Source organism: Ascaphus truei, unplaced genomic scaffold, assembly GCF_040206685.1.
Source record: "Ascaphus truei isolate aAscTru1 unplaced genomic scaffold, aAscTru1.hap1 HAP1_SCAFFOLD_284, whole genome shotgun sequence".
NCBI lineage: Eukaryota > Metazoa > Chordata > Amphibia > Anura > Ascaphidae > Ascaphus > Ascaphus truei.
Window position 1 is genome coordinate 11,598 of NW_027455794.1, and position 24,667 is coordinate 36,264.

Consider the following 24,667-nt stretch of genomic DNA (forward strand, 5'->3'; position numbering starts at 1 on the left):
GTATATGTGAGTGTGTATGTATGAGTGAGTATAAGTGTGAGTGTGTATATGTGAGTGTGTATGTATGAGTGAGTATAAGTGTGAGTGTGTATATGTGAGTGTGACTCGATGGTCGTGTCCGGGGCAGGGTGGGCGTGTCCGGGGCTGGGTGGGCGTGTCCGGGGCTGGGTGGGCGTGTCCAGGGCTGGGTGGGCGTGTCCGGTGCTGGGTGGGCGTGGCACGGTGTGCGTGGCTCGGTGTTTCCCTCACACAGTAGGCATGTCCGGGGCTCGGTGGGCGTGTCCGGGGCTGGATGGGCGTGTCCGGGGCTGGATGGGCGTGTCCGGGGCTGGATGGGCGTGTCCGGGGCTGGATGGGCGTGTCCGGGGCTGGATGGGCGTGTCCGGGGCTCGGTGGGCGTGTCTCGCACAGTGGGTGCTGCTCCCGGGCTGGGTGTGAGTGGCTGTCAGATGCACGGACACGGGGACCACGCGGGGACCCCCTCCCTCCCGGGGACCCCCTCCCTCCCGGGGACCCCCTCCCTCCCGGGGATCCACTCCCTCCCGGGGCTGGGTGTGAGTGGCTGTCAGATGCAGGGACTCGGGGATCCCTCGGGTGGTGCCGGGGGGGACGCGGCGCTGCTCCCGGATCTGGACGAGCTGAAGCTGCTGGAGACTCTGAGGGAGCGTTACATGCAGCAGCGGATCTATGTGAGATACCCACTCATACCCACTCATACTCACTCATACCCACTCATACTCACTCACACTGAGCGAGCGTTACATGCAGCAGCGGATCTATGTGAGATACCCACTCATACCCACTCACACTCACTCATACCCACTCATACTCACTCACACTGAGCGAGCGTTACATGCAGCAGCGGATCTATGTGAGATACCCACTCATACCCACTCATACTCACTCATACCTACTCATACACACTCATACTCACTCATACCCACTCATACCCACTCACACTGAGCGAGCGTTACATGCAGCAGCGGATCTATGTGAGATACCCACTCATACTCACTCATACTCACTCATACCCACTCATACTCACTCACACTGAGCGAGCGTTACATGCAGCAGCGGATCTATGTGAGATACCCACTCATACTCACTCATACCCACTCACACCCACTCATACTCACTCACACTGAGCGAGCGTTACATGCAGCAGCGGATCTATGTGAGATACCCACTCATACTCACTCACACTCACTCATACCCACTCATACTCACTCACACTGAGCGAGCGTTACATGCAGCAGCGGATCTATGTGAGATACCCACTCATACTCACTCATACCCACTCATACCCACTCATACCCACTCATACCCACTCATACCCACTCATACTCACTCACACTGAGCGAGCGTTACATGCAGCAGCGGATCTATGTGAGATACCCACTCATACTCACTCACACTCACTCATACCCACTCATACTCACTCACACTGAGCGAGCGTTACATGCAGCAGCGGATCTATGTGAGATACCCACTCATACTCACTCATACCCACTCATACCCACTCATACCCACTCATACCCACTCATACTCACTCACACTGAGCGAGCGTTACATGCAGCAGCGGATCTATGTGAGATACCCACTCATACTCACTCATACTCACTCATACCCACTCATACTCACTCATACTGAGCGAGCGTTACATGCAGGAGCGGATCTATGTGAGATACCCACTCATACCCACTCATACTCACTCATACTCACTCATACTCACTCACACTGAGCGAGCGTTACATGCAGCAGCGGATCTATGTGAGATACCCACTCGTACCCACTCATACTCACTCATACCCACTCATACTCACTCACACTGAGCGAGCGTTACATGCAGCAGCGGATCTATGTGAGATACCCACTCATACTCACTCATACCTACTCATACACACTCATACTCACTCATACCCACTCATACCCACTCACACCCACTCATACCCACTCATACCCACTCACTCATACCCACTCATACCCACTCATACCCACTCACACCCACTCATACCCACTCACTCATACTCACTCATACTCACTCATACCCACTCATACCCACTCACACCCACTCATACCCACTCACACCCACTCACACCCACTCACACCCACTCACACTCACTCATTCTCACTCATACTAACTCATACCCACTCATACCCACTCATACCCACTCACTCCCACTCACTCCCACTCACACCCACTCACACCCACTCACACTCACTCACACTCACTCCCACTCATACCCACTCACTCATACACACTCATACCTACTCATACCCACTCACACCCACTCACTCCCACCCACTCACACCCACTCATACCCACTCACTCCCACTCACTCCCACTCACTCCCACTCACACCCACTCATACCCACTCACTCCCACTCATACCCACTCATACCCACTCATACCCTCTCACTCCCACTCACTCACACTCATACCCACTCACACTGAGGGAGCGCTACCTGCTGCAGCGGATCTATGTGAGACCAATACCCACTCATACCCACTCACTCATACCCACTCACCCCCACTCACACTGAGGGAGCGCTACCTGCAGCAGCGGATCTATGTGAGACTCCTACCCACTCATACACACTCACTCCCACTCACTCCCACTCACTCCCACTCACTCCCACTCACTCCCACTCATACCCACACACACTGACCCCCTCACATTGACCCCCCCTCACATTGACCCCCCCTCACATTGACCCCCCCTCACATTGACCCCCCTCACACTGACCCCCCTCACACTGACCCCCCTCACACTGACCCCCTCACACTAACCCCCCTTACACTGAGGGAGCGCTACCTGCAGCAGCGGATCTATGTGAGACCCCCACCCACTCATACCCACTCACTCATACTCACTCATACTCACTCACACCCACTCACACCCACTCACTCATACCCACTCATACCCACTCATTCCCACTCATTCCCACTCATTCCCACTCATTCCCACTCATTCCCACTCACTCCCACCCACTCGTACCCACTCGTACCCACACGTACCCACACGTACCCACACATACCCACACACACACACTGACCCCCCACACACTGGCCCCCTCACACTGACCCCCTCACACTGACCCCCTCACACTGACCCCCCTCACACTGACCCCCCTCACACTGACCCCCCTCACACTGACCCCCTCACACTGACCCCCCTCACACTGACCCCCTCACACTGAGGGAGCGCTACCTGCAGCAGCGGATCTATGTGAGACCCCCACCCACTCATACCCACTCATACCCACTCTCACTCACTCCCACTCACTCCCACTCACTCCCACTCACTCCCACTCACTCCCACTCACTCCCACTCACTCCCACTCACTCCCACTCACTCCCACTCACTCCCACTCACTCCCACTCCCACTCATACCCACTCGTACCCACACATACCCACACACACACTGACCCCCTCACACTGACCCCCTCACACTGAGGGATCGCTACCTGCAGCAGCGGATCTATGTGAGACCCCCACCCACTCATATCCATTCATATCCACTCATACCCACTCACCCCCTCACACTGAGGGAGCGCTACCTGCAGCAGCATTTCTATGTGAGACCCCCACCCACTCATACCCACTCATACCCACACACACTGACCCCCTCACACTGACCCCCTCACACTGTCCCCCCACACACTAACCCCCCACACTGACCCCCCACACACTAACCCCCCACACTGAGGGAGCGATACATGCAGCAGCGAATCTATGTGATACCCACTCATACCCACTCATACCCACTCATACCCACTCATACCCACTCATACCCACTCACTCCCACTCACTCCCACTCACTCACACTCACTCACACTCACTCACACTCATACTCACTCATACCCACTCACTCATACTCAGTCCCACTCACTCCCACCCACCCACAAACTGACCCCCCACACACTGACCCCCCACACACTGACCCCCCACACACTAACCCCCCACACACTGACCCCCCACACACTGACCCCCCACACACTGACCCCCCACACACTGACCCCTCACACACTGACCCCCCACACACTGACCCCCCACACACTGACTCCCCACACACTGACTCCCCACACACTGACTCCCCACACACTGACTCCCCACACACTGACTCCCCACACACTGAACCCCCACACACTGAACCCCCACACACTGAGAGTGCTACCTGCAGCAGCAGATCTATGTGAGACCCCCTCACCCTCTCACACCCTCACGCTGACCTCCCACCCTCTCACCCTCTCACACCCTCCACTGAACCCCTCACCCTCTCACCCTCTCACACCCTCACGCTGACCTCCCACCCTCACGCTGACCCCCTCACGGGCTGACCCGCAGCACACTGACCCCCCCCACACACTGACCTCCCCCACACACTGACCTCCCCCACACACTGACCCCCCCACACACTGACCCCCCCACACACTGACCCCCCCACACACTGACCCCCCCACACACTGACCCCCCACACACTGACCCCCCCACACACTGACCCCCCCACACACTGACCCCCCCACACACTGACCCCCCCCACACACTGACCCCCCCCACACACTGAACCCCCACACACTGACCCCCTCACACTGAGAGTGCTACCTGCAGCAGCAGATCTATGTGAGACCCCCTCACCCTCTCACACCCTCACACTGACCTCTCACCCTCTCACACCCTCCACTGACCCCCTCACCCTCTCACACCCTCACGCTGACCTCCCACCCTCGCGCTGACCCCCTCACGGGCTGACCCGCAGCAGCGAATCTGTGATAGCTGGACACTGACCCCCACACCCTGACCCCCACACTGACCCACTCACCTTCACACCCTCACACTGACCCTCTCACCCCCTCACCCCCACACACTGACTCCCCACACACTGACTCCCCACACACTGACTCCCCACACACTGACTCCCCACACACTGACTCCCCACACACTGACTCCCCACACACTGACCCTCTCACCTTCACACCCTCACACTGACCCTCTCACCCCCTCACCCCCTCACACTGACCCCCATACCCTGACCCCCACACTGTCCCACTCTAATCCAGATCCCCTTCCCCCCCACTCTAATCCAGATCCCCTTCCCCCCCACTCTAATCCAGATCCCCTTCCCCCCCACTCTAATCCAGATCCCCTCCCCCCACTCTAATCCAGATCCCCTTCCCCCCCCACTCTAATCCCGATCCCCTCCCCACCCACTCTAATCCAGATCCCCTTTCCCCCCACTCTAATCCAGATCCCCTTCCCCCCACTCTAATCCAGATCCCCTTCCCCCCCACTCTAATCCAGATCCCCTTCCCCCCACTCTAATCCAGATCCCCTTCCCCCCCACTCTAATCCAGATCCCCTTCCCCCCCACTCTAATCCAGATCCCCTTTCCCCCACTCTAATCCAGATCCCCTTCCCCCCACTCTAATCCAGATCCCATTCCCCCCACTCTAATCCAGATCCCCTTCCCCCCACTCTAATCCAGATCCCCTTCCCCCCACTCTAATCCAGATCCCCTTCCCCCCACTCTAATCCAGATCCCCTTCCCCCTACTCTAATCCAGATCCCCTTCCCCCCCACTCTAATCCAGATCCCATTCCCCCCCACTCTAATCCAGATCCCCTTCCCCCCACTCTAATCCAGATCCCCTTCCCCCCACTCTAATCCAGATCCCCTTCCCCCTACTCTAATCCAGATCCCCTTCCCCCCCACTCTAATCCAGATCCCCTTCCCCCCACTCTAATCCAGATCCAATTCCCCCCCACTCTAATCCAGATCCCCTTCCCCCCACTCTAATCCAGATCCCCTTCCCCCCCACTCTAATCCAGATCCCCTTCCCCCCCTAATCCAGATCCACTTCCCCCACTCTAATCCAGATCCCCATCCCTCCCCCCCACTCGTATCCAGATCCCCTTCCACCCCACTCTAATCCAGATCCCCTTCCCCCCCACTCTAATCCAGATCCCCTTCCCCCCACTCTAATCCAGATCCCCTTCCCTTCCCCCCCCTCTAATCCCGATCCCCTCCCCACCCACTCTAATCCAGATCCCCTTTCCCCGCACTCTAATCCAAATCCCCTTTCCCCCGTACTCTAATCCAGATCCCCTTCCCCCCACTCTAATCCAGATCCCCTTTCCCCCCACTCTAATCCAGATCCACTTTCCCCCCCACTCTAATCCAGATCCCCTTTCCCCCACTCTAATCCAGATCCACTTTCCCCCGCACTCTAATCCAGATCCCCTTTCCCCCACTCTAATCCAGATCCCCTTCCCCCCCACTCTAATCCAGATCCCCTTCCCCCCACTCTAATCCAGATCGCCTTCCCCCCACTCTAATCCAGATCCCCTTCCCCCCCACTCTAATCCCGATCCCCTCCCCCCCACTCTAATCCAGATCCCCTTCCCCCGCACTCTAATCCAGATCCCCTTCCCCCCCTAATCCAGATCCCCTTCCCCCCATCTAATCCAGATCCCCTTCCCTTCCCCCCACTCTAATCCAGATCCCCTTTCCCCCCGCACTCTAATCCAGACCCCATTTCCCCCCACTCTAATCCAGATCCCCTTCCCCCCCACTCTAATCCAGATCCCCTTCCCCCCCACTCTAATCCAGATCCCCTTCCCCCCCACTCTTATACAGATCCCCTTCCCCCCCACTCTAATCCAGATCCCCTTCCCCCCCCACTCGAATCCAGATCCCCTTCCCCCCACTCTAATCCAGATCCCCTCCCCCCACTCTAATCCAGATCCCCTTCCCCCCACTCTAATCCAGATCCCCTCCCCCCACTCTAATCCAGATCCACTTTCCCCCGCACTCTAATCCAGATCCCCTTTCCCCCACTCTAATCCAGATCCCCTTCCCCCCCACTCTAATCCAGATCCCCTTCCCCCCCACTCGAATCCAGATCCCCTTCCCCCCACTCTAATCCAGATCCCCTCCCCCCCACTCTAATCCAGATCCCCTTTCCCCCACTCTAATCCAGATCTCCTTCCCCCCCACTCTAATCCAGATCCCCTTCCCCCCCTAATCCAGATACCCTTCCCCCCCACTCTAATTTAGATACTCTTCCCCCCACTCTCTAATCCAGATCCCCTTCCCCCTAATCCAGATCCCCTTCCCCCTAATCCAGATCCCCTTCCCCCTAATCCAGATCCCCTTCCCCCTAATCCAGATCCCCTTCCCCCCCACTCTAATCCAGATCCCCTTCCCCCCCACTCTAATCCAGATCCCCTTCCCCCCGCACTCTAATCCAGATCCCCTTCCCCCCCTAATCCAGATACCCTTCCCCCCCACTCTAATTTAGATATTCTTCCCCCCACTCTCTAATCCAGATCCCCTTCTCCCTAATCCAGATCCCCTTCCCCCTAATCCAGATCCCCTTCCCCCTAATCCAGATCCCCTTCCCCCTAATCCAGATCCCCTTCCCCCCCACTCTAATCCAGATCCCCTTCCCCCCCACTCTAATCCAGATCCCCTCCCCCCCACTCTAATCCAGATCCCGTTCCCCCCCACTCTAATCCAGATCCCCTCCCCCCACTCTAATCCAGATCCCCTTCCCCCCACTCTAATCCAGATCCCCTTCCCCCCGCACTCTAATCCAGATCCCCTTCCCCCCTAATCCAGATCCCCTTCCCCCCCACTCTAATCCAGATACCCTTCCCCCCACTCTCTAATCCAGATCCCCTTCCCCCTAATCCAGATCCCCTTCCCCCCTAATCCAGATTCCCTTCCCCACTCTAATCCAGATCCCCTTCCCCACTCTAATCCAGATCCCCTTCCCCCCATGCTAATCCAGATCCCCTTCCCCCCACTCTAATCCAGATACCCTTCCCCCCCACTCTAATCCAGATCCCCTCCCCCCACTCTTATCCAGATCCCCTAACCCCCCTCCCTCCCCACTCTAATCCAGATCCACTCCCCCCACTCGAATCAGATCCCCTTCCCCCCACTCTAATCCAGATCCCCTTTCCCCCCACTCTAATCCAGATCCCCTTTCCCCCCACTCTAATCCAGATCCCCTTTCCCCCCACTCTAATCCAGATCCCCTTTCCCCCCACTCTAATCCAGATCCCCTTTCCCCCCTAATCCAGATACCCTTCCCCCCACTCTAATCCAGACCCCCTTTCCCCCCATACTCTAATCCAGATCCCCTTTCCCCCCACACTCTAATTCAGATCCCCTTCCCCCCACTCAAATCCAGATCCCCTTCCCCCCCACTCTAATCCAGATCCCCTTCCCCCCCACTCTAATCCAGATCCCCTTCCCCCACTCTAATCCAGATCCCCTTCCCCCCCACTCTAATCCAGATCCCCTTCCCCCCCACTCTAATCCAGATCCCCTTCCCCCACTCTAATCCAGATCCCCTCCCCCCACTCTAATCCAGATCCCCTTCCGCCACTCTAATCCAGATCCCCCCACTCTAATCCAGATCCCCCCCACTCTAATCCAGATCCCCCCACTCTAATCCAGATCCCCTCCCCCCACTCTAATCCAGATCCCCTCCCCCCACTGTAATCCAGATCCCCTCCCCCACTCTAATCCAGATCCCCTCCCCCCACTCTAATCCAGATCCCCTCCCCCCTCTAATCCAGATCCCCTCCCCCCTCTAATCCAGATTCCCTCCCCCCACTCTAATCCAGATCCCCTCCCCCCTAATCCAGATCCCCTCCCCCCACTCTAATCCAGATCCCCTCCCCCCACTCTAATCCAGATCCCCTCCACCCCAGTCTAATCCAGATCCTCTTCCCCACCCCACTCTAATCCAGATCCCTTTCCCACCCCACTCTAATCCAGATCCTCTTCCCCACCCCACTCTAATCCAGATCCCCTTCCCCCCACTCTAATCCAGATCCCCTTCCCCCACTCTAATCCAGATCCCCTCCCCCCACTCTAATCCAGATCCCCTTCCCCCACTCTAATCCAGATCCCCTCCCCCCACCCTAATCCAGATCCCCTCCCCCCTAATCCAGATCCCCTCCCCCCACTCTAATCCAGATCCCCTCCCCCCCACTCTAATCCAGATCCCCTTCCCCACCCCAGTCTAATCCAGATCCTCTTCCCCACCCCACTCTAATCCAGATCCCCTCTTGCCCACCCTAATCCAGGTCCCCTTCCGCCCACCCTAATCCAGATCCCCTCCCGCCCACCCTAATCCAGATCCCCTCCCGCCCACCCTAATCCAGATCCCCTCCCGCCCACCCTAATCCAGATCCCCTCCCGCCCACCCTAATCCAGATCCCCTCCCGCCCACCCTAATCCAGATCCCCTCCCGCCCACCCTAATCCAGATAATCCAGATCCCCTCCCGCCCACCCTAATCCAGATCCCATCCCGCCCACCCTAATCCAGATCCCCTCCCCCCACCCTAATCCAGATCCCGTTCCCCCCCACCCTAATCCAGATCCCGTTCCCCCCCTAATCCAGATCCCGTTCCCCCCCTAATCCAGATCCCGTTCCCCCCCACCCTAATCCAGATCCCGTTCCCCCCTAATCCAGATCCCGTTCCCCCCTAATCCAGATCCCCTTTCCCCCGCACTCTAATCCAGATCCCCTTTCCCCCCGAACTCTAATCCAGATCCCCTTCCCCCCGCACTCTAATCCAGATCCCCTTCTCCCCCTACTCTAATCCAGATCCCCTCCCGCCCACCCTAATCCAGATCCCCTCCCGCCCACCCTAATCCAGATCCCCTCCCGCCCACCCTAATCCAGATCCCCTCCCGCCCACCCTAATCCAGATCCCCTCCCGCCCACCCTAATCCAGATCCCCTCCCGCCCACCCTAATCCAGATCCCCTCCCGCCCACCCTAATCCAGATCCCCTCCCGCCCACCCTAATCCAGATCCCCTCCCGCCCACCCTCATCCAGATCCCCTCCCGCCCACCCTAATCCAGATCCCCTCCCGCCCACCCTAAACCAGATCCCCTCCCGCCCACCCTAATCCAGATCCCCTCCCGCCCACCCTAATCCAGATCCCCTCCCGCCCACCCTAATCCAGATCCCCTTCCCCCCACTTGAATCCAGATCCCCTTCCCCCCACTCTAATCCAGATCCCCTTCCCCCCACTCTAATCCAGATCCCCCCACTCTAATCCAGATCCCCTCTCCCCACTCTAATCCAGATCCCCTTCCCCCCACTCTAATCCAGATCCCCTCCCCCCACTCTAATCCAGATCCCCCCACTCTAATCCAGATCCCCTCTCCCCACTCTAATCCAGATCCCCTTCCCCCCACTCTAATCCAGATCCCCTTCCCCCACTCTAATCCAGATCCCCTTCCCCCCACTCTAATCCAGATACCCTTCCCCCCCACTCTAATCCAGATCCCCTTCCCCCCACTCTAATCCAGATCCCCTTCCCCCCACTCTAATCCAGATCCCCTTCCCCCTATCCAGATCCCCTTCCCCCCACTCTAATCCAGATCCCCTTCCCCCACCATAATCCAGATCACCTTCCCCCCACCCTAATCCAGATCACCTTCCCCCCACCCTAATCCAGATCACCTTCCCCCCACCCTAATCCAGATCCCCTTCCCCCCACCCTAATCCAGATCTCCCCCCACCCTAATCCAGATCCCCTCCCCCCCACCCTAATCCAAATCCCCTCCCCCCCACCCTAATCCAAATCCCCTCCCCCTCACCCTAATCCAAATCCCCTCCCCCTCCCCCCCACCCTAATCCAAATCCCCTCCCCCTCCCCCCCACCCTAATCCAAATCCCCTCCCCCCACCCTAATCCAGATCCCCTCCCCCCTAATCCAGATCCCCTCCCCCCACCCTAATCCAGATCCCCTCCCCCCAATCCAGATCCCCTCCCCCCACTCTAATCCAGATCCCCTCCCCCCCACTCTAATCCAGATCCCCTTCCCCACCCCACTCTAATCCAGATCCTCTTCCCCACCCCACTCTAATCCAGATCCCCTCTTGCCCACCCTAATCCAGGTCCCCTTCCGCCCACCCTAATCCAGATCCCCTCCCGCCCACCCTAATCCAGATCCCCTCCCGCCCACCCTAATCCAGATCCCCTCCCGCCCACCCTAATCCAGATCCCCTCCCGCCCACCCTAATCCAGATCCCCTCCCGCCCACCCTAATCCAGATAATCCAGATCCCCTCCCACCCACCCTAATCCAGATCCCCTCCCGCCCACCCTAATCCAGATCCCCTCCCGCCCACCCTAATCCAGATCCCATCCCGCCCACCCTAATCCAGATCCCCTCCCCCCACCCTAATCCAGATCCCGTTCCCCCCCACCCTAATCCAGATCCCGTTCCCCCCCACCCTAATCCAGATCCCGTTCCCCCCCACCCTAATCCAGATCCCGTTCCCCCCCTAATCCAGATCCCGTTCCCCCCCTAATCCAGATCCCGTTCCCCCCCCACCCTAATCCAGATCCCGTTCCCCCCTAATCCAGATCCGTTCCCCCCTAATCCAGATCCCCTTTCCCCCGCACACTAATCCAGATCCCCTTTCCCCCCGAACTCTAATCCAGATCCCCTTCCCCCCGCACTCTAATCCAGATCCCCTTCTCCCCCTACTCTAATCCAGATCCCCTCCCGCCCACCCTAATCCAGATCCCCTCCCGCCCACCCTAATCCAGATCCCCTCCCGCCCACCCTAATCCAGATCCCCTCCCGCCCACCCTAATCCAGATCCCCTCCCGCCCACCCTAATCCAGATCCCCTCCCGCCCACCCTAATCCAGATCCCCTCCCGCCCACCCTAATCCAGATCCCCTCCCGCCCACCCTAATCCAGATCCCCTCCCGCCCACCCTAATCCAGATCCCCTCCCGCCCACCCTAATCCAGATCCCCTCCCGCCCACCCTAATCCAGATCCCCTCCCGCCCACCCTAATCCAGATCCCCTCCCGCCCACCCTAATCCAGATCCCCTCCCGCCCACCCTAATCCAGATCCCCTCCCGCCCACCCTAATCCAGATCCCCTCCCGCCCACCCTAATCCAGATCCCCTCCCGCCCACCCTAATCCAGATCCCCTTCCCCCCACTTGAATCCAGATCCCCTTCCCCCCACTCTAATCCAGATCCCCTTCCCCCCACTCTAATCCAGATCCCCTTCCCCCCACTCTAATCCAGATCCCCTCCTCCCACTCTAATCCAGATACCCTTCCCCCCACTCTAATCCAGATACCCTTCCCCCCCACTCTAATCCAGATCCCCTTCCCCCCACTCTAATCCAGATCCCCTTCCCCCCACTCTAATCCAGATCCCCTTCCCCCTATCCAGATCCCCTTCCCCCCACTCTAATCCAGATCACCTTCCCCCCACCATAATCCAGATGACCTTCCCCCCACCCTAATCCAGATCACCTTCCCCCCACCCTAATCCAGATCACCTTCCCCCCACCCTAATCCAGATCCCCTTCCCCCCACCCTAATCCAGATCTCCCCCCACCCTAATCCAGATCCCCTCCCCCCCACCCTAATCCAAATCCCCTCCCCCTCCCCCCCACCCTAATCCAAATCCCCTCCCCCCCACCCTAATCCAGATCCCCTCCCCCCTAATCCAGATCCCCTCCCCCCTAATCATGATCCCCTCCCCCCTAATCCAGATCCCCTCCCCCCACTCTAATCCAGATCCCATCCCCCCCACTCTAATCCAGATCCCGTTCCCCACCCCAGTCTAATCCAGATCCTCTTCCCCACCCCACTCTAATCCAGATCCCTTTCCCACCCCACTCTAATCCAGATCCCCTTCCCACCCCACTCTAATCCAGATCCCCTTCCCCACCCCACTGTAATCCAGATCCCCTTCCCCACCCCACTGTAATCCAGATCCCCTTCCCCACCCGTCTCTAATCTAGATCCCCTTCCCCCCACTCTAATCCAGATCCCCTTCCCCCCACTCTAATCCAGATTCCCTTCCCCCCACTCTAATCCAGATCCCCTCCCCCCACTCTAATTCAGATCCCCTCCCCCCACTCTAATCCAGATCCCCTCCCCCCACCCTAATCCAGATCCCCTCCCCCCACCCTAATCCAGATCCCCTCCCCCCACCCTAATCCAGATCCCCTCCCCCCACCCTAATCCAGATCCCCTCCCCCCACCCTAATCCAGATCCCCTCCCCCCACCCTAATCCAGATCCCCTCCCCCCACCCTAATCCAGATCCCCTCCCCCCACCCTAATCCAGATCCCCTCGCCCCTAATCCAGATCCCCCTCCCCCCACTCTAATCCAGATCCCCCTCCCCCCCACTCTAATCCAGATCCCCCCACTCTAATCCAGATCCCCTTCCCCCACTCTAATCCAGATCCCCTTCCCCCCACTCTAATCCAGATCCCCTTCCCCCCACTCTAATCCGTATCCCCTTCCCCCCCACTCTAATCCAGATCCCCTTCCCCCCCACTCTAATCCAGATCTCCCCCCCCCCACTCTAATCCAGATCCCCCCACTCTAATCCAGATCCCCTTCCCCCACTCTAATCCAGATCCCCTTCCCCCCACTCTAATCCAGATCCCCTTCCCCCCACTCTAATCCGTATCCCCTTCCCCCCACTCTAATCCAGATTCCCTTCCCCCCACTCTAATCCAGATCCCCTCCCCCCACTCTAATTCAGATCCCCTCCCCCCACTCTAATCCAGATCCCCTCCCCCCACCCTAATCCAGATCCCCTCCCCCCACCCTAATCCAGATCCCCTCCCCCCACCCTAATCCAGATCCCCTCCCCCCACCCTAATCCAGATCCCCTCCCCCCACCCTAATCCAGATCCCCTCCCCCCACCCTAATCCAGATCCCCTCGCCCCTAATCCAGATCCCCCTCCCCCCACTCTAATCCAGATCCCCCTCCCCCCCACTCTAATCCAGATCCCCCCACTCTAATCCAGATCCCCTTCCCCCACTCTAATCCAGATCCCCTTCCCCCCACTCTAATCCAGATCCCCTTCCCCCCACTCTAATCCGTATCCCCTTCCCCCCCACTCTAATCCAGATCCCCTTCCCCCCACTCTAATCCGTATCCCCTTCCCCCCCACTCTAATCCAGATCCCCTTCCCCCCCACTCTAATCCAGATCCCCTTCCCCCCCACTCTAATCCAGATCCCCTTCCCCCCCCCACTCTTATCCAGATCCCCTTCCCCCCCACTCTAATCCAGATCCCCTTCCCCCCCACTCTAATCCAGATCTCCCCCCCCCCACTCTTCACAGATTTGTCTGTCAAATATGTGTCGGGCGCACGGGGTCGCCCCCCCAGGGTTCGGGCGCACGGGGTCGGCCCCCCAGGGTTCGGGCACATATACGCACACATACCGTCTGTGGCCCAGCCTGATGTTCTCTGTGTACGTGACGTTCCTCTGTCTCTTGCAGACGTACATCGGGGACATTCTGGTGGCTGTGAATCCTTTCCAGGAGCTCCCAATATACAGCGCTGAGGTAATGCTCCTATATACTTACTGTGTGTGTATCTGTATCCCCCCAATATACAGCGCTGAGGTAATGCTCCTATATACTTACTGTGTATCTGTATCCCCCCAATATACAGCGCTGAGGTAATGCTCCTATATACTTACTGTGTGTGTATATCTGTATCCCCCCAATATACAGCGCTGAGGTAATGCTCCTATATACTTACTGTGTGTGTATCTATATCCCCCCAATATACAGCGCTGAGGTAATGCTCCTATATACTTACTGTGTATCTATATCCCCCCAATATACAGCGCTGAGGTAATGCTCCTATATACTTACTGTGTATATCTATATCCCCCCAATATACAGCGCTGAGGTAATGCGCCTATATACTTACTGTGTGTATCTATATCCTCCCAATATACAGCGCTGAGGTAATGCTCCTATATACTTACTGTGTGTATATCTATATCCCCCCAATATACAGCGCTGAGGTAATGCGCCTATATACTTACTGTGTGTGTATATCTATATCCTCCCAATATACAGCGCTGAGGTAATGCTCCTATATAGTTACTGTGTGTGTGTGTATCTATATCCTCCCAATATACAGCGCTAAGGTAATGCGCCTATATACTTACTGTGTGTGTGTGTATCTATATCCTCCCAATATACAGCGCTGAGGTAATGCTCCTATATACTTACTGTGTGTGTATCTATATCCCCCCAATATACAGCGCTGAGGGAATGCGCCTATATACTTACTGTGTGTGTATCTGTATCCCCCCAATATACAGCGCTGAGGTAATGCTCCTATATACTTACTGTGTGTGTATATCTATATCCCCCAATATACAACGCTGAGGGAATGCGCCTATATACTTACTGTGTGTGTATCTATATCCCCCCAATATACAGCGCTGAGGTAATGCTCCTATATACTTACTGTGTGTATCTATATCCCCCCAATATACAGCGCTGAGGTAATGCTCCTATATACTTACTGTGTGTATATCTATACCCTCCCAATATACAGCACTGAGGTAATGCTCCTATATACTTTCTGTGTGTGTATATCTGTATCCTCCCAATATACAGCGCTGAGGTAATGCTCCTATATACTTACTGTGTGTGTATATCTATATCCCCCCAATATACAGCGCTGAGGTAATGCTCCTACTGTATATACTTACTGTGTGTGTATCTATAGCCTCCCAATATGCAGTGCTGAGGTAATGCTCCTATATACTTACTGTGTGTGTATCTATAGCCTCCCAATATACAGCGCTGAGGTAATGCTCCTATATACTTACTGTGTGTGTGTATCTATATCCCCCCAATATACAGCGCTGAGGTAATGCTCCTATATACTTACTGTGTGTGTATATCTATATCCCCCCAATATACAGCGCTGAGGTAATGCTCCTATATACTTACTGTGTATATCTATACCCTCCCAATATACAGCGCTGAGGTAATGCGCCTATATACTTACTGTGTGTATATCTATATCCTCGAAATATACAGCGCTGAGGTAATGCTCCTATATACTTACTGTGTGTGTATATCTATATCCCCCCAATATACAGCGCTGAGGTAATGCTCCTATATACTTACTGTGTGTGTGTGTATCTATATCCCCCCAATATACAGCGCGGAGGTAATGCTCCTATATACTTACTGTGTGTATATATCTATATCCCCCCAATATACAGCGCTGAGGTAATGCTCCAATATACTTACTGTGTGTGTATATCTGTATCCCCCAATATACAGCGCGGAGGTAATGCTCCTATATACTTACTGTGTGTATATATCTATATCCCCCCAATATACAGCGCTGAGGTAATGCTCCTATATACTTACTGTGTATATCTATATCCTCCCAATATACAGCGCTGAGGTACAACTCCTATATACTTACTGTGTGTGTATATCTATATCCTCACAATATACAGCGCTGAGGTAATGCGCCTATATACTTACTGTGTGTATCTATATCCCCCCAATATACAGCGCTGAGGTAATGCGCCTATATACTTACTGTGTGTATCTACTGTATATCCCCCCAATATACAGTGCTGAGGGAATGCGCCTATATACTTACTGTGTGTGTATATCTGTATCCTCCCAATATACAGCGCTGAGGTAATGCTCCTATATACTTACTGTGTGTGTATATCTATATCCCCCCAATATACAGCGCTGAGGTAATGCTCCTATATACTTACTGTGTGTGTATCTGTATCCCCCAATATACAGTGCTGAGGTAATGCTCCTATATACTTACTGTGTGTGTATCTGTATCCCCCAATATACAGTGCTGAGGTAATGCTCCTATATACTTACTGTGTGTGTATCTGTATCCCCCAATATACAGCGCTGAGGTAATGCTCCTATATACTTACTCTGTGTATCTATATCCCCCCAATATACAGTGCTGAGGTAATGCTCCTATATACTTACTGTGTGTGTATATCTGTATCCCCCCAATATACAGCGCTGATGTAATGCTCCAATATACTTACTGTGTGTGTATATCTATATCCCCAATATACAGCGCTGAGGTAATGCTCCTATATACTTACTGTGTGTGTGTATCTGTATACTCCCAATATACAGCGCTGAGGTAATGCTCCTATATAGTTACTGTGTGTGTGTGTATCTATATCCTCCCAATATACAGCGCTGAGGTAATGCTCCTATATACTTACTGTGTGTGTGTATCTATATCCTCCCAATATACAGCGCTCAGGTAATGCTCCTATATACTTACTGTGTGTGTATCTGTATCCCCCAATATACAGTGCTGAGGTAATGCTCCTATATACTTACTGTGTGTGTATCTGTATCCCCCAATATACAGCGCTGAGGTAATGCTCCTATATACTTACTCTGTGTATCTATATCCCCCCAATATACAGTGCTGAGGTAATGCTCCTATATACTTACTGTGTGTGTATATCTGTATCCCCCCAATATACAGCGCTGATGTAATGCTCCAATATACTTACTGTGTGTGTGTATCTGTATCCTCCCAATATACAGCGCTGAGGTAATGCTCCTATATACTTACTGTGTGTGTATCTATATCCCCCCAATATACAGCGCTGAGGTAATGCTCCAATATACTTACTGTGTGTGTATATCTATATCCCCAATATACAGCGCTGAGGTAATGCTCCAATATACTTACTGTGTGTGTGTATCTGTATCCTCCCAATATACAGCGCTGAGGTAATGCTCCTATATACTTACTGTGTGTGTGTATCTGTATCCTCCCAATATACAGCGCTGAGGTAATGCTCCTATATACTTACTGTGTGTGTATCTATATCCCCCCAATATACAGCGCTGAGGTAATGCTCCAATATACTTACTGTGTGTGTGTATCTGTATCCTCCCAACATACAGCGCTGAGGTAATGCTCCAATATAGTTACTGTGTGTGTGTATCTATATCCTCCCAATATACAGCGCTGAGGTAATGCTCCTATATACTTACTGTGTGTGTATATCTGTATCCTCCCAATATACAGCGCTGAGGTAATGCTCCTATATACTTACTGTGTGTGTATATCTATATCCCCCCAATATACAGCGCTGAGGTAATGCTCCTATATACTTACTGTGTATATCTATATCCTCCCAATATACAGCGCTGAGGTAATGCTCCTATATACTTACTGTGTGTGTATCTATATCCCCCCAATATACAGCGCTGAGGTAATGCTCCTATATACTTACTGTGTGTATATCTATATCCTCGAAATATACAGCGCTGAGGTAATGCTCCTATATACTTACTGTGTGTGTGTGTATCTATATCCCCCCAATATACAGCGCTGAGGTAATGCTCCTATATAGTTACTGTGTGTGTGTGTATCTATATCCTCCCAATATACAGCGCTGAGGTAATGCTCATATATACTTACTGTGTGTGTATCTGTATCCCCCAATATACAGCGCTGAGGTAATGCTCCTATATAGTTACTGTGTGTGTATATCTGTATCCCCCAATATACAGCGCTGAGGTAATGCTCCTATATTCTTACTGTGTGTGTATCTGTATCCCCCAATATACAGTGCTGAGGTAATGCTCCTATATACTTACTGTGTGTGTATCTGTATCCCCCAATATACAGTGCTGAGGTAATGCTCCTATATACTTACTGTGTGTATCTATATCCCCCCAATATACAGCGCTGAGGTAATGCTCCTATATACTTACTGTGTGTATCTATATCCCCAATATACAGCACTGAGGTAATGCTCCTATATACCAACTGTGTGTATCTATATCCTCCCAATATACAGCGCTGAGGTAATGCTCCTATATACTTACTGTGTGTATCTATATCCCCAATATACAGCACTGAGGTAATGCTCCTATATACCAACTGTGTGTATGTATATCCTCCCAATATACAGCGCTGAGGTAATGCTCCTATATACTTACTGTGTGTGTATATCTGTATCCTCCCAATATACAGCGCTGAGGTAATGCTCCTATATACTTACTGTGTGTGTATATCTATATCCCCCCAATATACAGCACTGAGGTAATGCTCCTATATACTTACTGTGTATATCTATATCCTCCCAATATACAGCGCTGAGGGAATGCTCCTATATACTTACTGTGTGTGTATCTATATCCCCCCAATATACAGCGCTGAGGTAATGCTCCTATATACTTACTGTGTGTATATCTATATCCTCGAAATATACAGCGCTGAGGTAATGCTCCTATATACTGTACTTACTGTGTGTGTGTGTATCTATATCCCCCCAATATACAGCGCTGAGGTAATGCTCCTATATAGTTACTGTGTGTGTATCTATATCCTCCCAATATACAGCGCTGAGGTAATGCTCCTATATACTTACTGTGTGTGTATCTGTATCCCCCAATATACAGCGCTGAGGTAATGCTCCTATATAGTTACTGTGTGTGTATATCTGTATCCCCCAATATACAGCGCTGAGGTAATGCTCCTATATACTTACTGTGTGTGTATCTGTATCCCCCAATATACAGTGCTGAGGTAATGCTCCAATATACTTACTGTGTGTATCTATATCCCCCCAATATACAGCACTGAGGTAATGCTCCTACATACTTACTGTGTGTATCTATATCCCCCCAATATACAGCGCTGAGGTAATGCTCCTATATACTTACTGTGTGTGTATATCTATATCCCCCCAATATACAGCGCTGAGGTAATGCTCCTATATACTTACTGTGTGTGTATCTATATCCCCCCAATATACAGCGCTGAGGTAATGCTCCTATATACTTACTGTGTGTGTATATCTGTATCCTCCCAATATACAGCGCTGAGGTAATGCTCCTATATACTTACTGTGTGTGTATATCTGTATCCCCCCAATATACAGCGCTGAGGTAATGCTCCTATATACTTACTGTGTGTGTATCTGTATCCCCCAATATACAGTGCTGAGGTAATGCTCCTATATACTTACTGTGTGTGTATATCTGTGTAACGGGTGCTCCCTCTGGCCTGACCCACCCAATCTCATATTGGCCCGTGTAGTCTAACCAGTCCCCCATTACAAGGCGTGTGTGGTGGTGCACCTGCAAGTAACAGGACTCCTGAGTCTCCCGCTTGGTGTTATTAGGGGATGTCATCAGGACAGGTAGCTGAGGTAGTGGGTACGAGTCCAACCTACATCATGTGCAGCGCCTCCACCTCATCAGGATCTGTGCTTCCGCAGGGAGATGGTCCTGGTGAGGAACTCCTTCTTGGTGCCATCCACTGTTGAGTAATCTCACACTCACACAGTGGGGTTCTTTTTTCTCAAGGACATCTTTATTGAATACAGGGATGTAGCAGACTGCCCCATGCAGCTGCCAGCTCTAGCCGCACATCTCTGCGTGATGTCCCTTTGCCAGGTACGCCCTCCAATCATGAAGTGGGATTCCCTTTCTCCTAGGGAGATCACCACTGTGCCAGGTCCCTGGACACAGCGTGGCGTAAACACACTGGAATTATCACTGTGTTCCCGCTAGTTACTGCACTAGGGTCACAAAAAGGGTTCCTTCAATAACGGTATCGTCAGGTTACTCTCTCCCTCGAACAACAACACTAACTGTCAGTGTTGTGCCCTTTATACTCCAGGGGGCAGGCGCATCTCTGAGGTCACTATCCAGGGACTCAGAGCATACAGCCACTCCCATCCTTACACAGGGCACCACACTTGGGGGTGAGGGAAAACCTCCATTACTACTGTGGGCAGGCCTGGGTGTACCAGGACTTACTGCTAACAGAGAAGATGTATGCAGTCATTATTATGCATGGCTACATACTCCCCCTGGTGAATACCCACCGTCCCGGCTGGGACCTAAATTTGGTGTACCTTGCGCCAGGAAACACTGCAAAAGAACACACAAATAACACAGCAAACATCATTACATGAACATAATAATGAACGCTCAGTACACTCACTGACCAGCAGGGAGCGCAAAAGAAACAACAGACCACTCTATTGGACACTCAATAGTAATGCCGAGGATCTGGCTTCTTCACCTCTCGCCCCGCGGCATCATGCACAGTCACGCTGTATTCCCGTGGTACTCCTCTCTCATTACAGTACATCACCTTGTGCTTATATACACTGCGCCCTATCTTCCAGACCCGCATCAGTTGAGCTACCCTCTGCTCGGCCTGTATCCCTTTTATGGCTCCCCCTCTCTCAATGATATAGTACTGTATATCAGTCTTGAGCCATCTCTCCCTATTCTCCTCTATCTCTGTCATTAGAGGTTCAGGGACATAGGGGTAATCAAGCCCATGGGACTTCCTGTACTTGGCAATGATAGCTCGCTCAGCTCTGCAAGCCCTAGTTAAACTGGTTCGACCAGCCGTCCCGGGCAACACCCATGATAGGGGCTCATGTGTCTCCACCGGATCATCTAACCCTGCGGACCCCTTAGGGATAATTAGGCCTGCCTGTATACGGTCCCATCGTACCCTTAGAGCCCTAAGGTAGGATTCATTATCAAAATCCCCGGCAGCCCACCAGTGATCAACCACCCCCTCCCTCTCTAAAATAAAGCGGGTGCGGTCAAACCACGAGACATACCCCTCGTACAAGGGGGCCCACCACCTAGTCTCCTTCCGTTCCTCGGAGCTAGAATCTACATTTTCTTCTAGGGACTCCTCATCAAGCCCACCAGAAGACACTCCAGATGTACCCTCAGATCGGATATTAATTCCCTTGCGATGAGAGGTATTCCTAACAGTGATACTCATCCCGCTAGGACAATCACTGAACACCGACACTTGTCGGGACATGCTCCCTCCTCCCTCCGACCCATCATCCGACGTACCCAAGTCCAGGCTCCCAGTTCGATCATCAAAAGGACCCCGTGACTCCCCGGACAACCCTAAACTGGAACTAGATCCAAATAGGATAGGGACGGGTACAGGGGCTTTAGCTAGGGCCTTAGGACTAACCTTGGGTGTGGACGGGGTTTGGGGACGGGACCGACCAGTAGGCACGGACAGGGTTTCGACCTGCTCCCCAGCGGTACCTGCCTTAGCCTCGCCACAAAGTCCATCTTTGTCTTCAACCTTGGGACTCCTGGGCTTTCCGTTCAACCGCCCATTCCCTTGGATAATAGGGGATCGCTTCCCGCTGCTCGATCGCAGAGGCGGCACCATCTCCCACTCGGGACCTCCCTGGTCCTCCGGCACCACTTCCTCACACGCACGTGCTGCGACGCCATCTTGCGGTGGATTCCCAAGCGGAATCTCTTCCTCCACAAGGATCTCCTCCAACGCCATTCTGCTACGCGATCCAGTCTGGCTCTGGACTCGCTCCTCCGGATCTTCCACTCCCTGGGTCTGCGACAGACACGGTGTCTTAGTCCCGTGCAGGGTCGGGGTAGATCGCCCTCCGTACGATCCACTAGTCACCACGGCAGTGGGACTCCGGCGATCGGGTGGTCGCGGTACAGGGGACACTCGACTCCGCGTCTCCATACCACGAGGAATTTCATCCCTCCATGGCGTACCAATGGTATGACAGTCTCGTCTGATGACTGTCTTACTCGCCAGCCTTGCACACTCCTCATCCGAGGATTCCAGTTTGCAGTTCGGCCGAGGCATCCCAGTAGGAGACCGGCGATGGGCTCCTCGGTGATCACCTCTCCGATGGCTGAGTTTCTCTATCGGAAGCACCAATGTTGGCTCCGACTCTGCGGGACTGGCACTCTTGTTCCAGAGAGCTCCCGGCTGTTCTTCTATCGCCACCGGTACATTTCCGGTCATCCCCGTAGATTGTACAGGTACGAATGTGGTCATGGGCCACATGTACTGCAGTCCACAGTGGGGGCATCGGGCTTCGCTGCCCACGGCTCCGCCCGGCAGTCTGCACTGCAGGCACAGACACGCCACAGTCTCTACACCCTTCACCCGGATCACCAGGAAGCCTCCTGGAGCCGAATAAGGGTGTGTGGAAATCACAGGCCCTTGGTCCACTTTATCAACAGCTTCAGCCATTTTTATCAGCGGAGGTACTCTGCTCAGAGGTCGGTACTGATCAATGGCTCTTCGCAACTGAAAGGCATGGGCTGATATAGTCACCATTCCTCCCTTTTCCTCTGGCGACATCCGGTGAGACCGCAAACCACTCCCCCTGGTTGAAACTAGGGGGATGTCTCGTAGACTTGTAGGCAGACCCAGCACAGGTGCGGAGTGAGTCATAGTCCATGAGGGCGCGGCTCCAGCTTTCGCGCCAAACTCCCCATCGGGGTGGAGTTTTCGCGTTGGCGCCAATCCTGGCCAACATCTAGCAGACTGCAAAGTTGCAAGACCTTTTGCAGCATGCCCACGCGGTGTCCCGGGGACGCGGGAACCGCCATCTTGGTAAGCATTGTCTTTTCGTTCACTGTCTTTTCTTTCACTGAAGGCAACGTCTGGCTGTCTGTTAATTGGTGTATAACAAAGTCCATTTTGTTCCTCCCATCGAAGCACACTGTCCTGCTCATTATTCTCAGGGGTATCATCCCGAGAACAAAAACACGACAAACACGGCGCAGCCACGGCTTTCACGCCATTCCATAACAAACTCACAAAAGTCTCTTCTGTAGTCTGTTCTTCACATGACCGCAATCCTGGACCTTCTGCTCTATGCAGATCCTCCATTCTTGTGGTTCTCCTTCCCTGCCATCCTGGACCTTCTGTTCTGTACAGATCCTCCATTCTGACAGTTCTCTCTCTGTTTCTTTGGGTGAACACCGATTCTCTGTACGTGGAGCTCCGCTCTGCGGGGCAGCTACCACATCTGTACAACAAACATGCCTTGTGCACCACCTTGTGTACCTAACGTAGATCTGACTCGTGTGTGCACTACCTCAGGCTAGGCTCACCCTTCCTGTGTCTACCGTAACACGTTCCTCCAGTCTGTGCTCCTTGGTAAGTGATCTGGAATGGAGACTAGAGTACTCTGGCTCTTCCATGCAGCACTTTGGGCGTCGACCTACTTTTGGCTAGCCTAGTGCGGACCCTTCCAGAATTCCTGCTCTCAGTTACCAGTTTACCCCTTCAGGCGTCCCCCGCTAGCGCTACCTCAAGGCGACTAGAACAGCAATAGCCCCGGCTCCAGACTCACTAACCCCTAACGGATCCCAAGGCGTCTTTGCGGCATGCATCTCCAGCACCTCCCTGACTACCCCTGGCTCCGTCCCTCAAGCACAAAGTGGCAGCAGACACTTTCCTTAATTCCTACTGTGTGCCTAGCAAAAGCCTGTCCTGTTGGCATGCATCTCAGCAGCGCCTCCAATTGTAACGGGTGCTCCCTCTGGCCTGACCCACCCAATCTCATATTGGCCCGTGTAGTCTAACCAGTCCCCCATTACAAGGCGTGTGTGGTGGTGCACCTGCAAGTAACAGGACTCCTGAGTCTCCCGCTTGGTGTTATTAGGGGATGTCATCAGGACAGGTAGCTGAGGTAGTGGGTACGAGTCCAACCTACATCATGTGCAGCGCCTCCACCTCATCAGGATCTGTGCTTCCGCAGGGAGATGGTCCTGGTGAGGAACTCCTTCTTGGTGCCATCCACTGTTGAGTAATCTCACACTCACACAGTGGGGTTCTTTTTTCTCAAGGACATCTTTATTGAATACAGGGATGTAGCAGACTGCCCCATGCAGCTGCCAGCTCTAGCCGCACATCTCTGCGTGATGTCCCTTTGCCAGGTACGCCCTCCAATCATGAAGTGGGATTCCCTTTCTCCTAGGGAGATCACCACTGTGCCAGGTCCCTGGACACAGCGTGGCGTAAACA

The 24,667-nt window shown here is 53.8% G+C and overlaps 1 protein-coding gene across 1 annotated transcript in view; it reads left to right on the forward strand.

Moving 5' to 3' along the window:
* The first annotated feature begins 406 nt into the window (after positions 1–406).
* LOC142482965 (myosin-IIIb-like) overlaps positions 407–24,667 on the forward strand; it is a 197,069-nt gene continuing 172,808 nt past the window's right edge. Inside the window, exons 1-2 of the mRNA XM_075583083.1 lie at positions 407–689; positions 14,311–14,376. Of these exons, the coding sequence (XP_075439198.1) occupies positions 450–689; positions 14,311–14,376 (306 nt within the window). The 5' untranslated portion in view covers positions 407–449. The remainder of the gene's footprint in view (positions 690–14,310; positions 14,377–24,667) is intronic.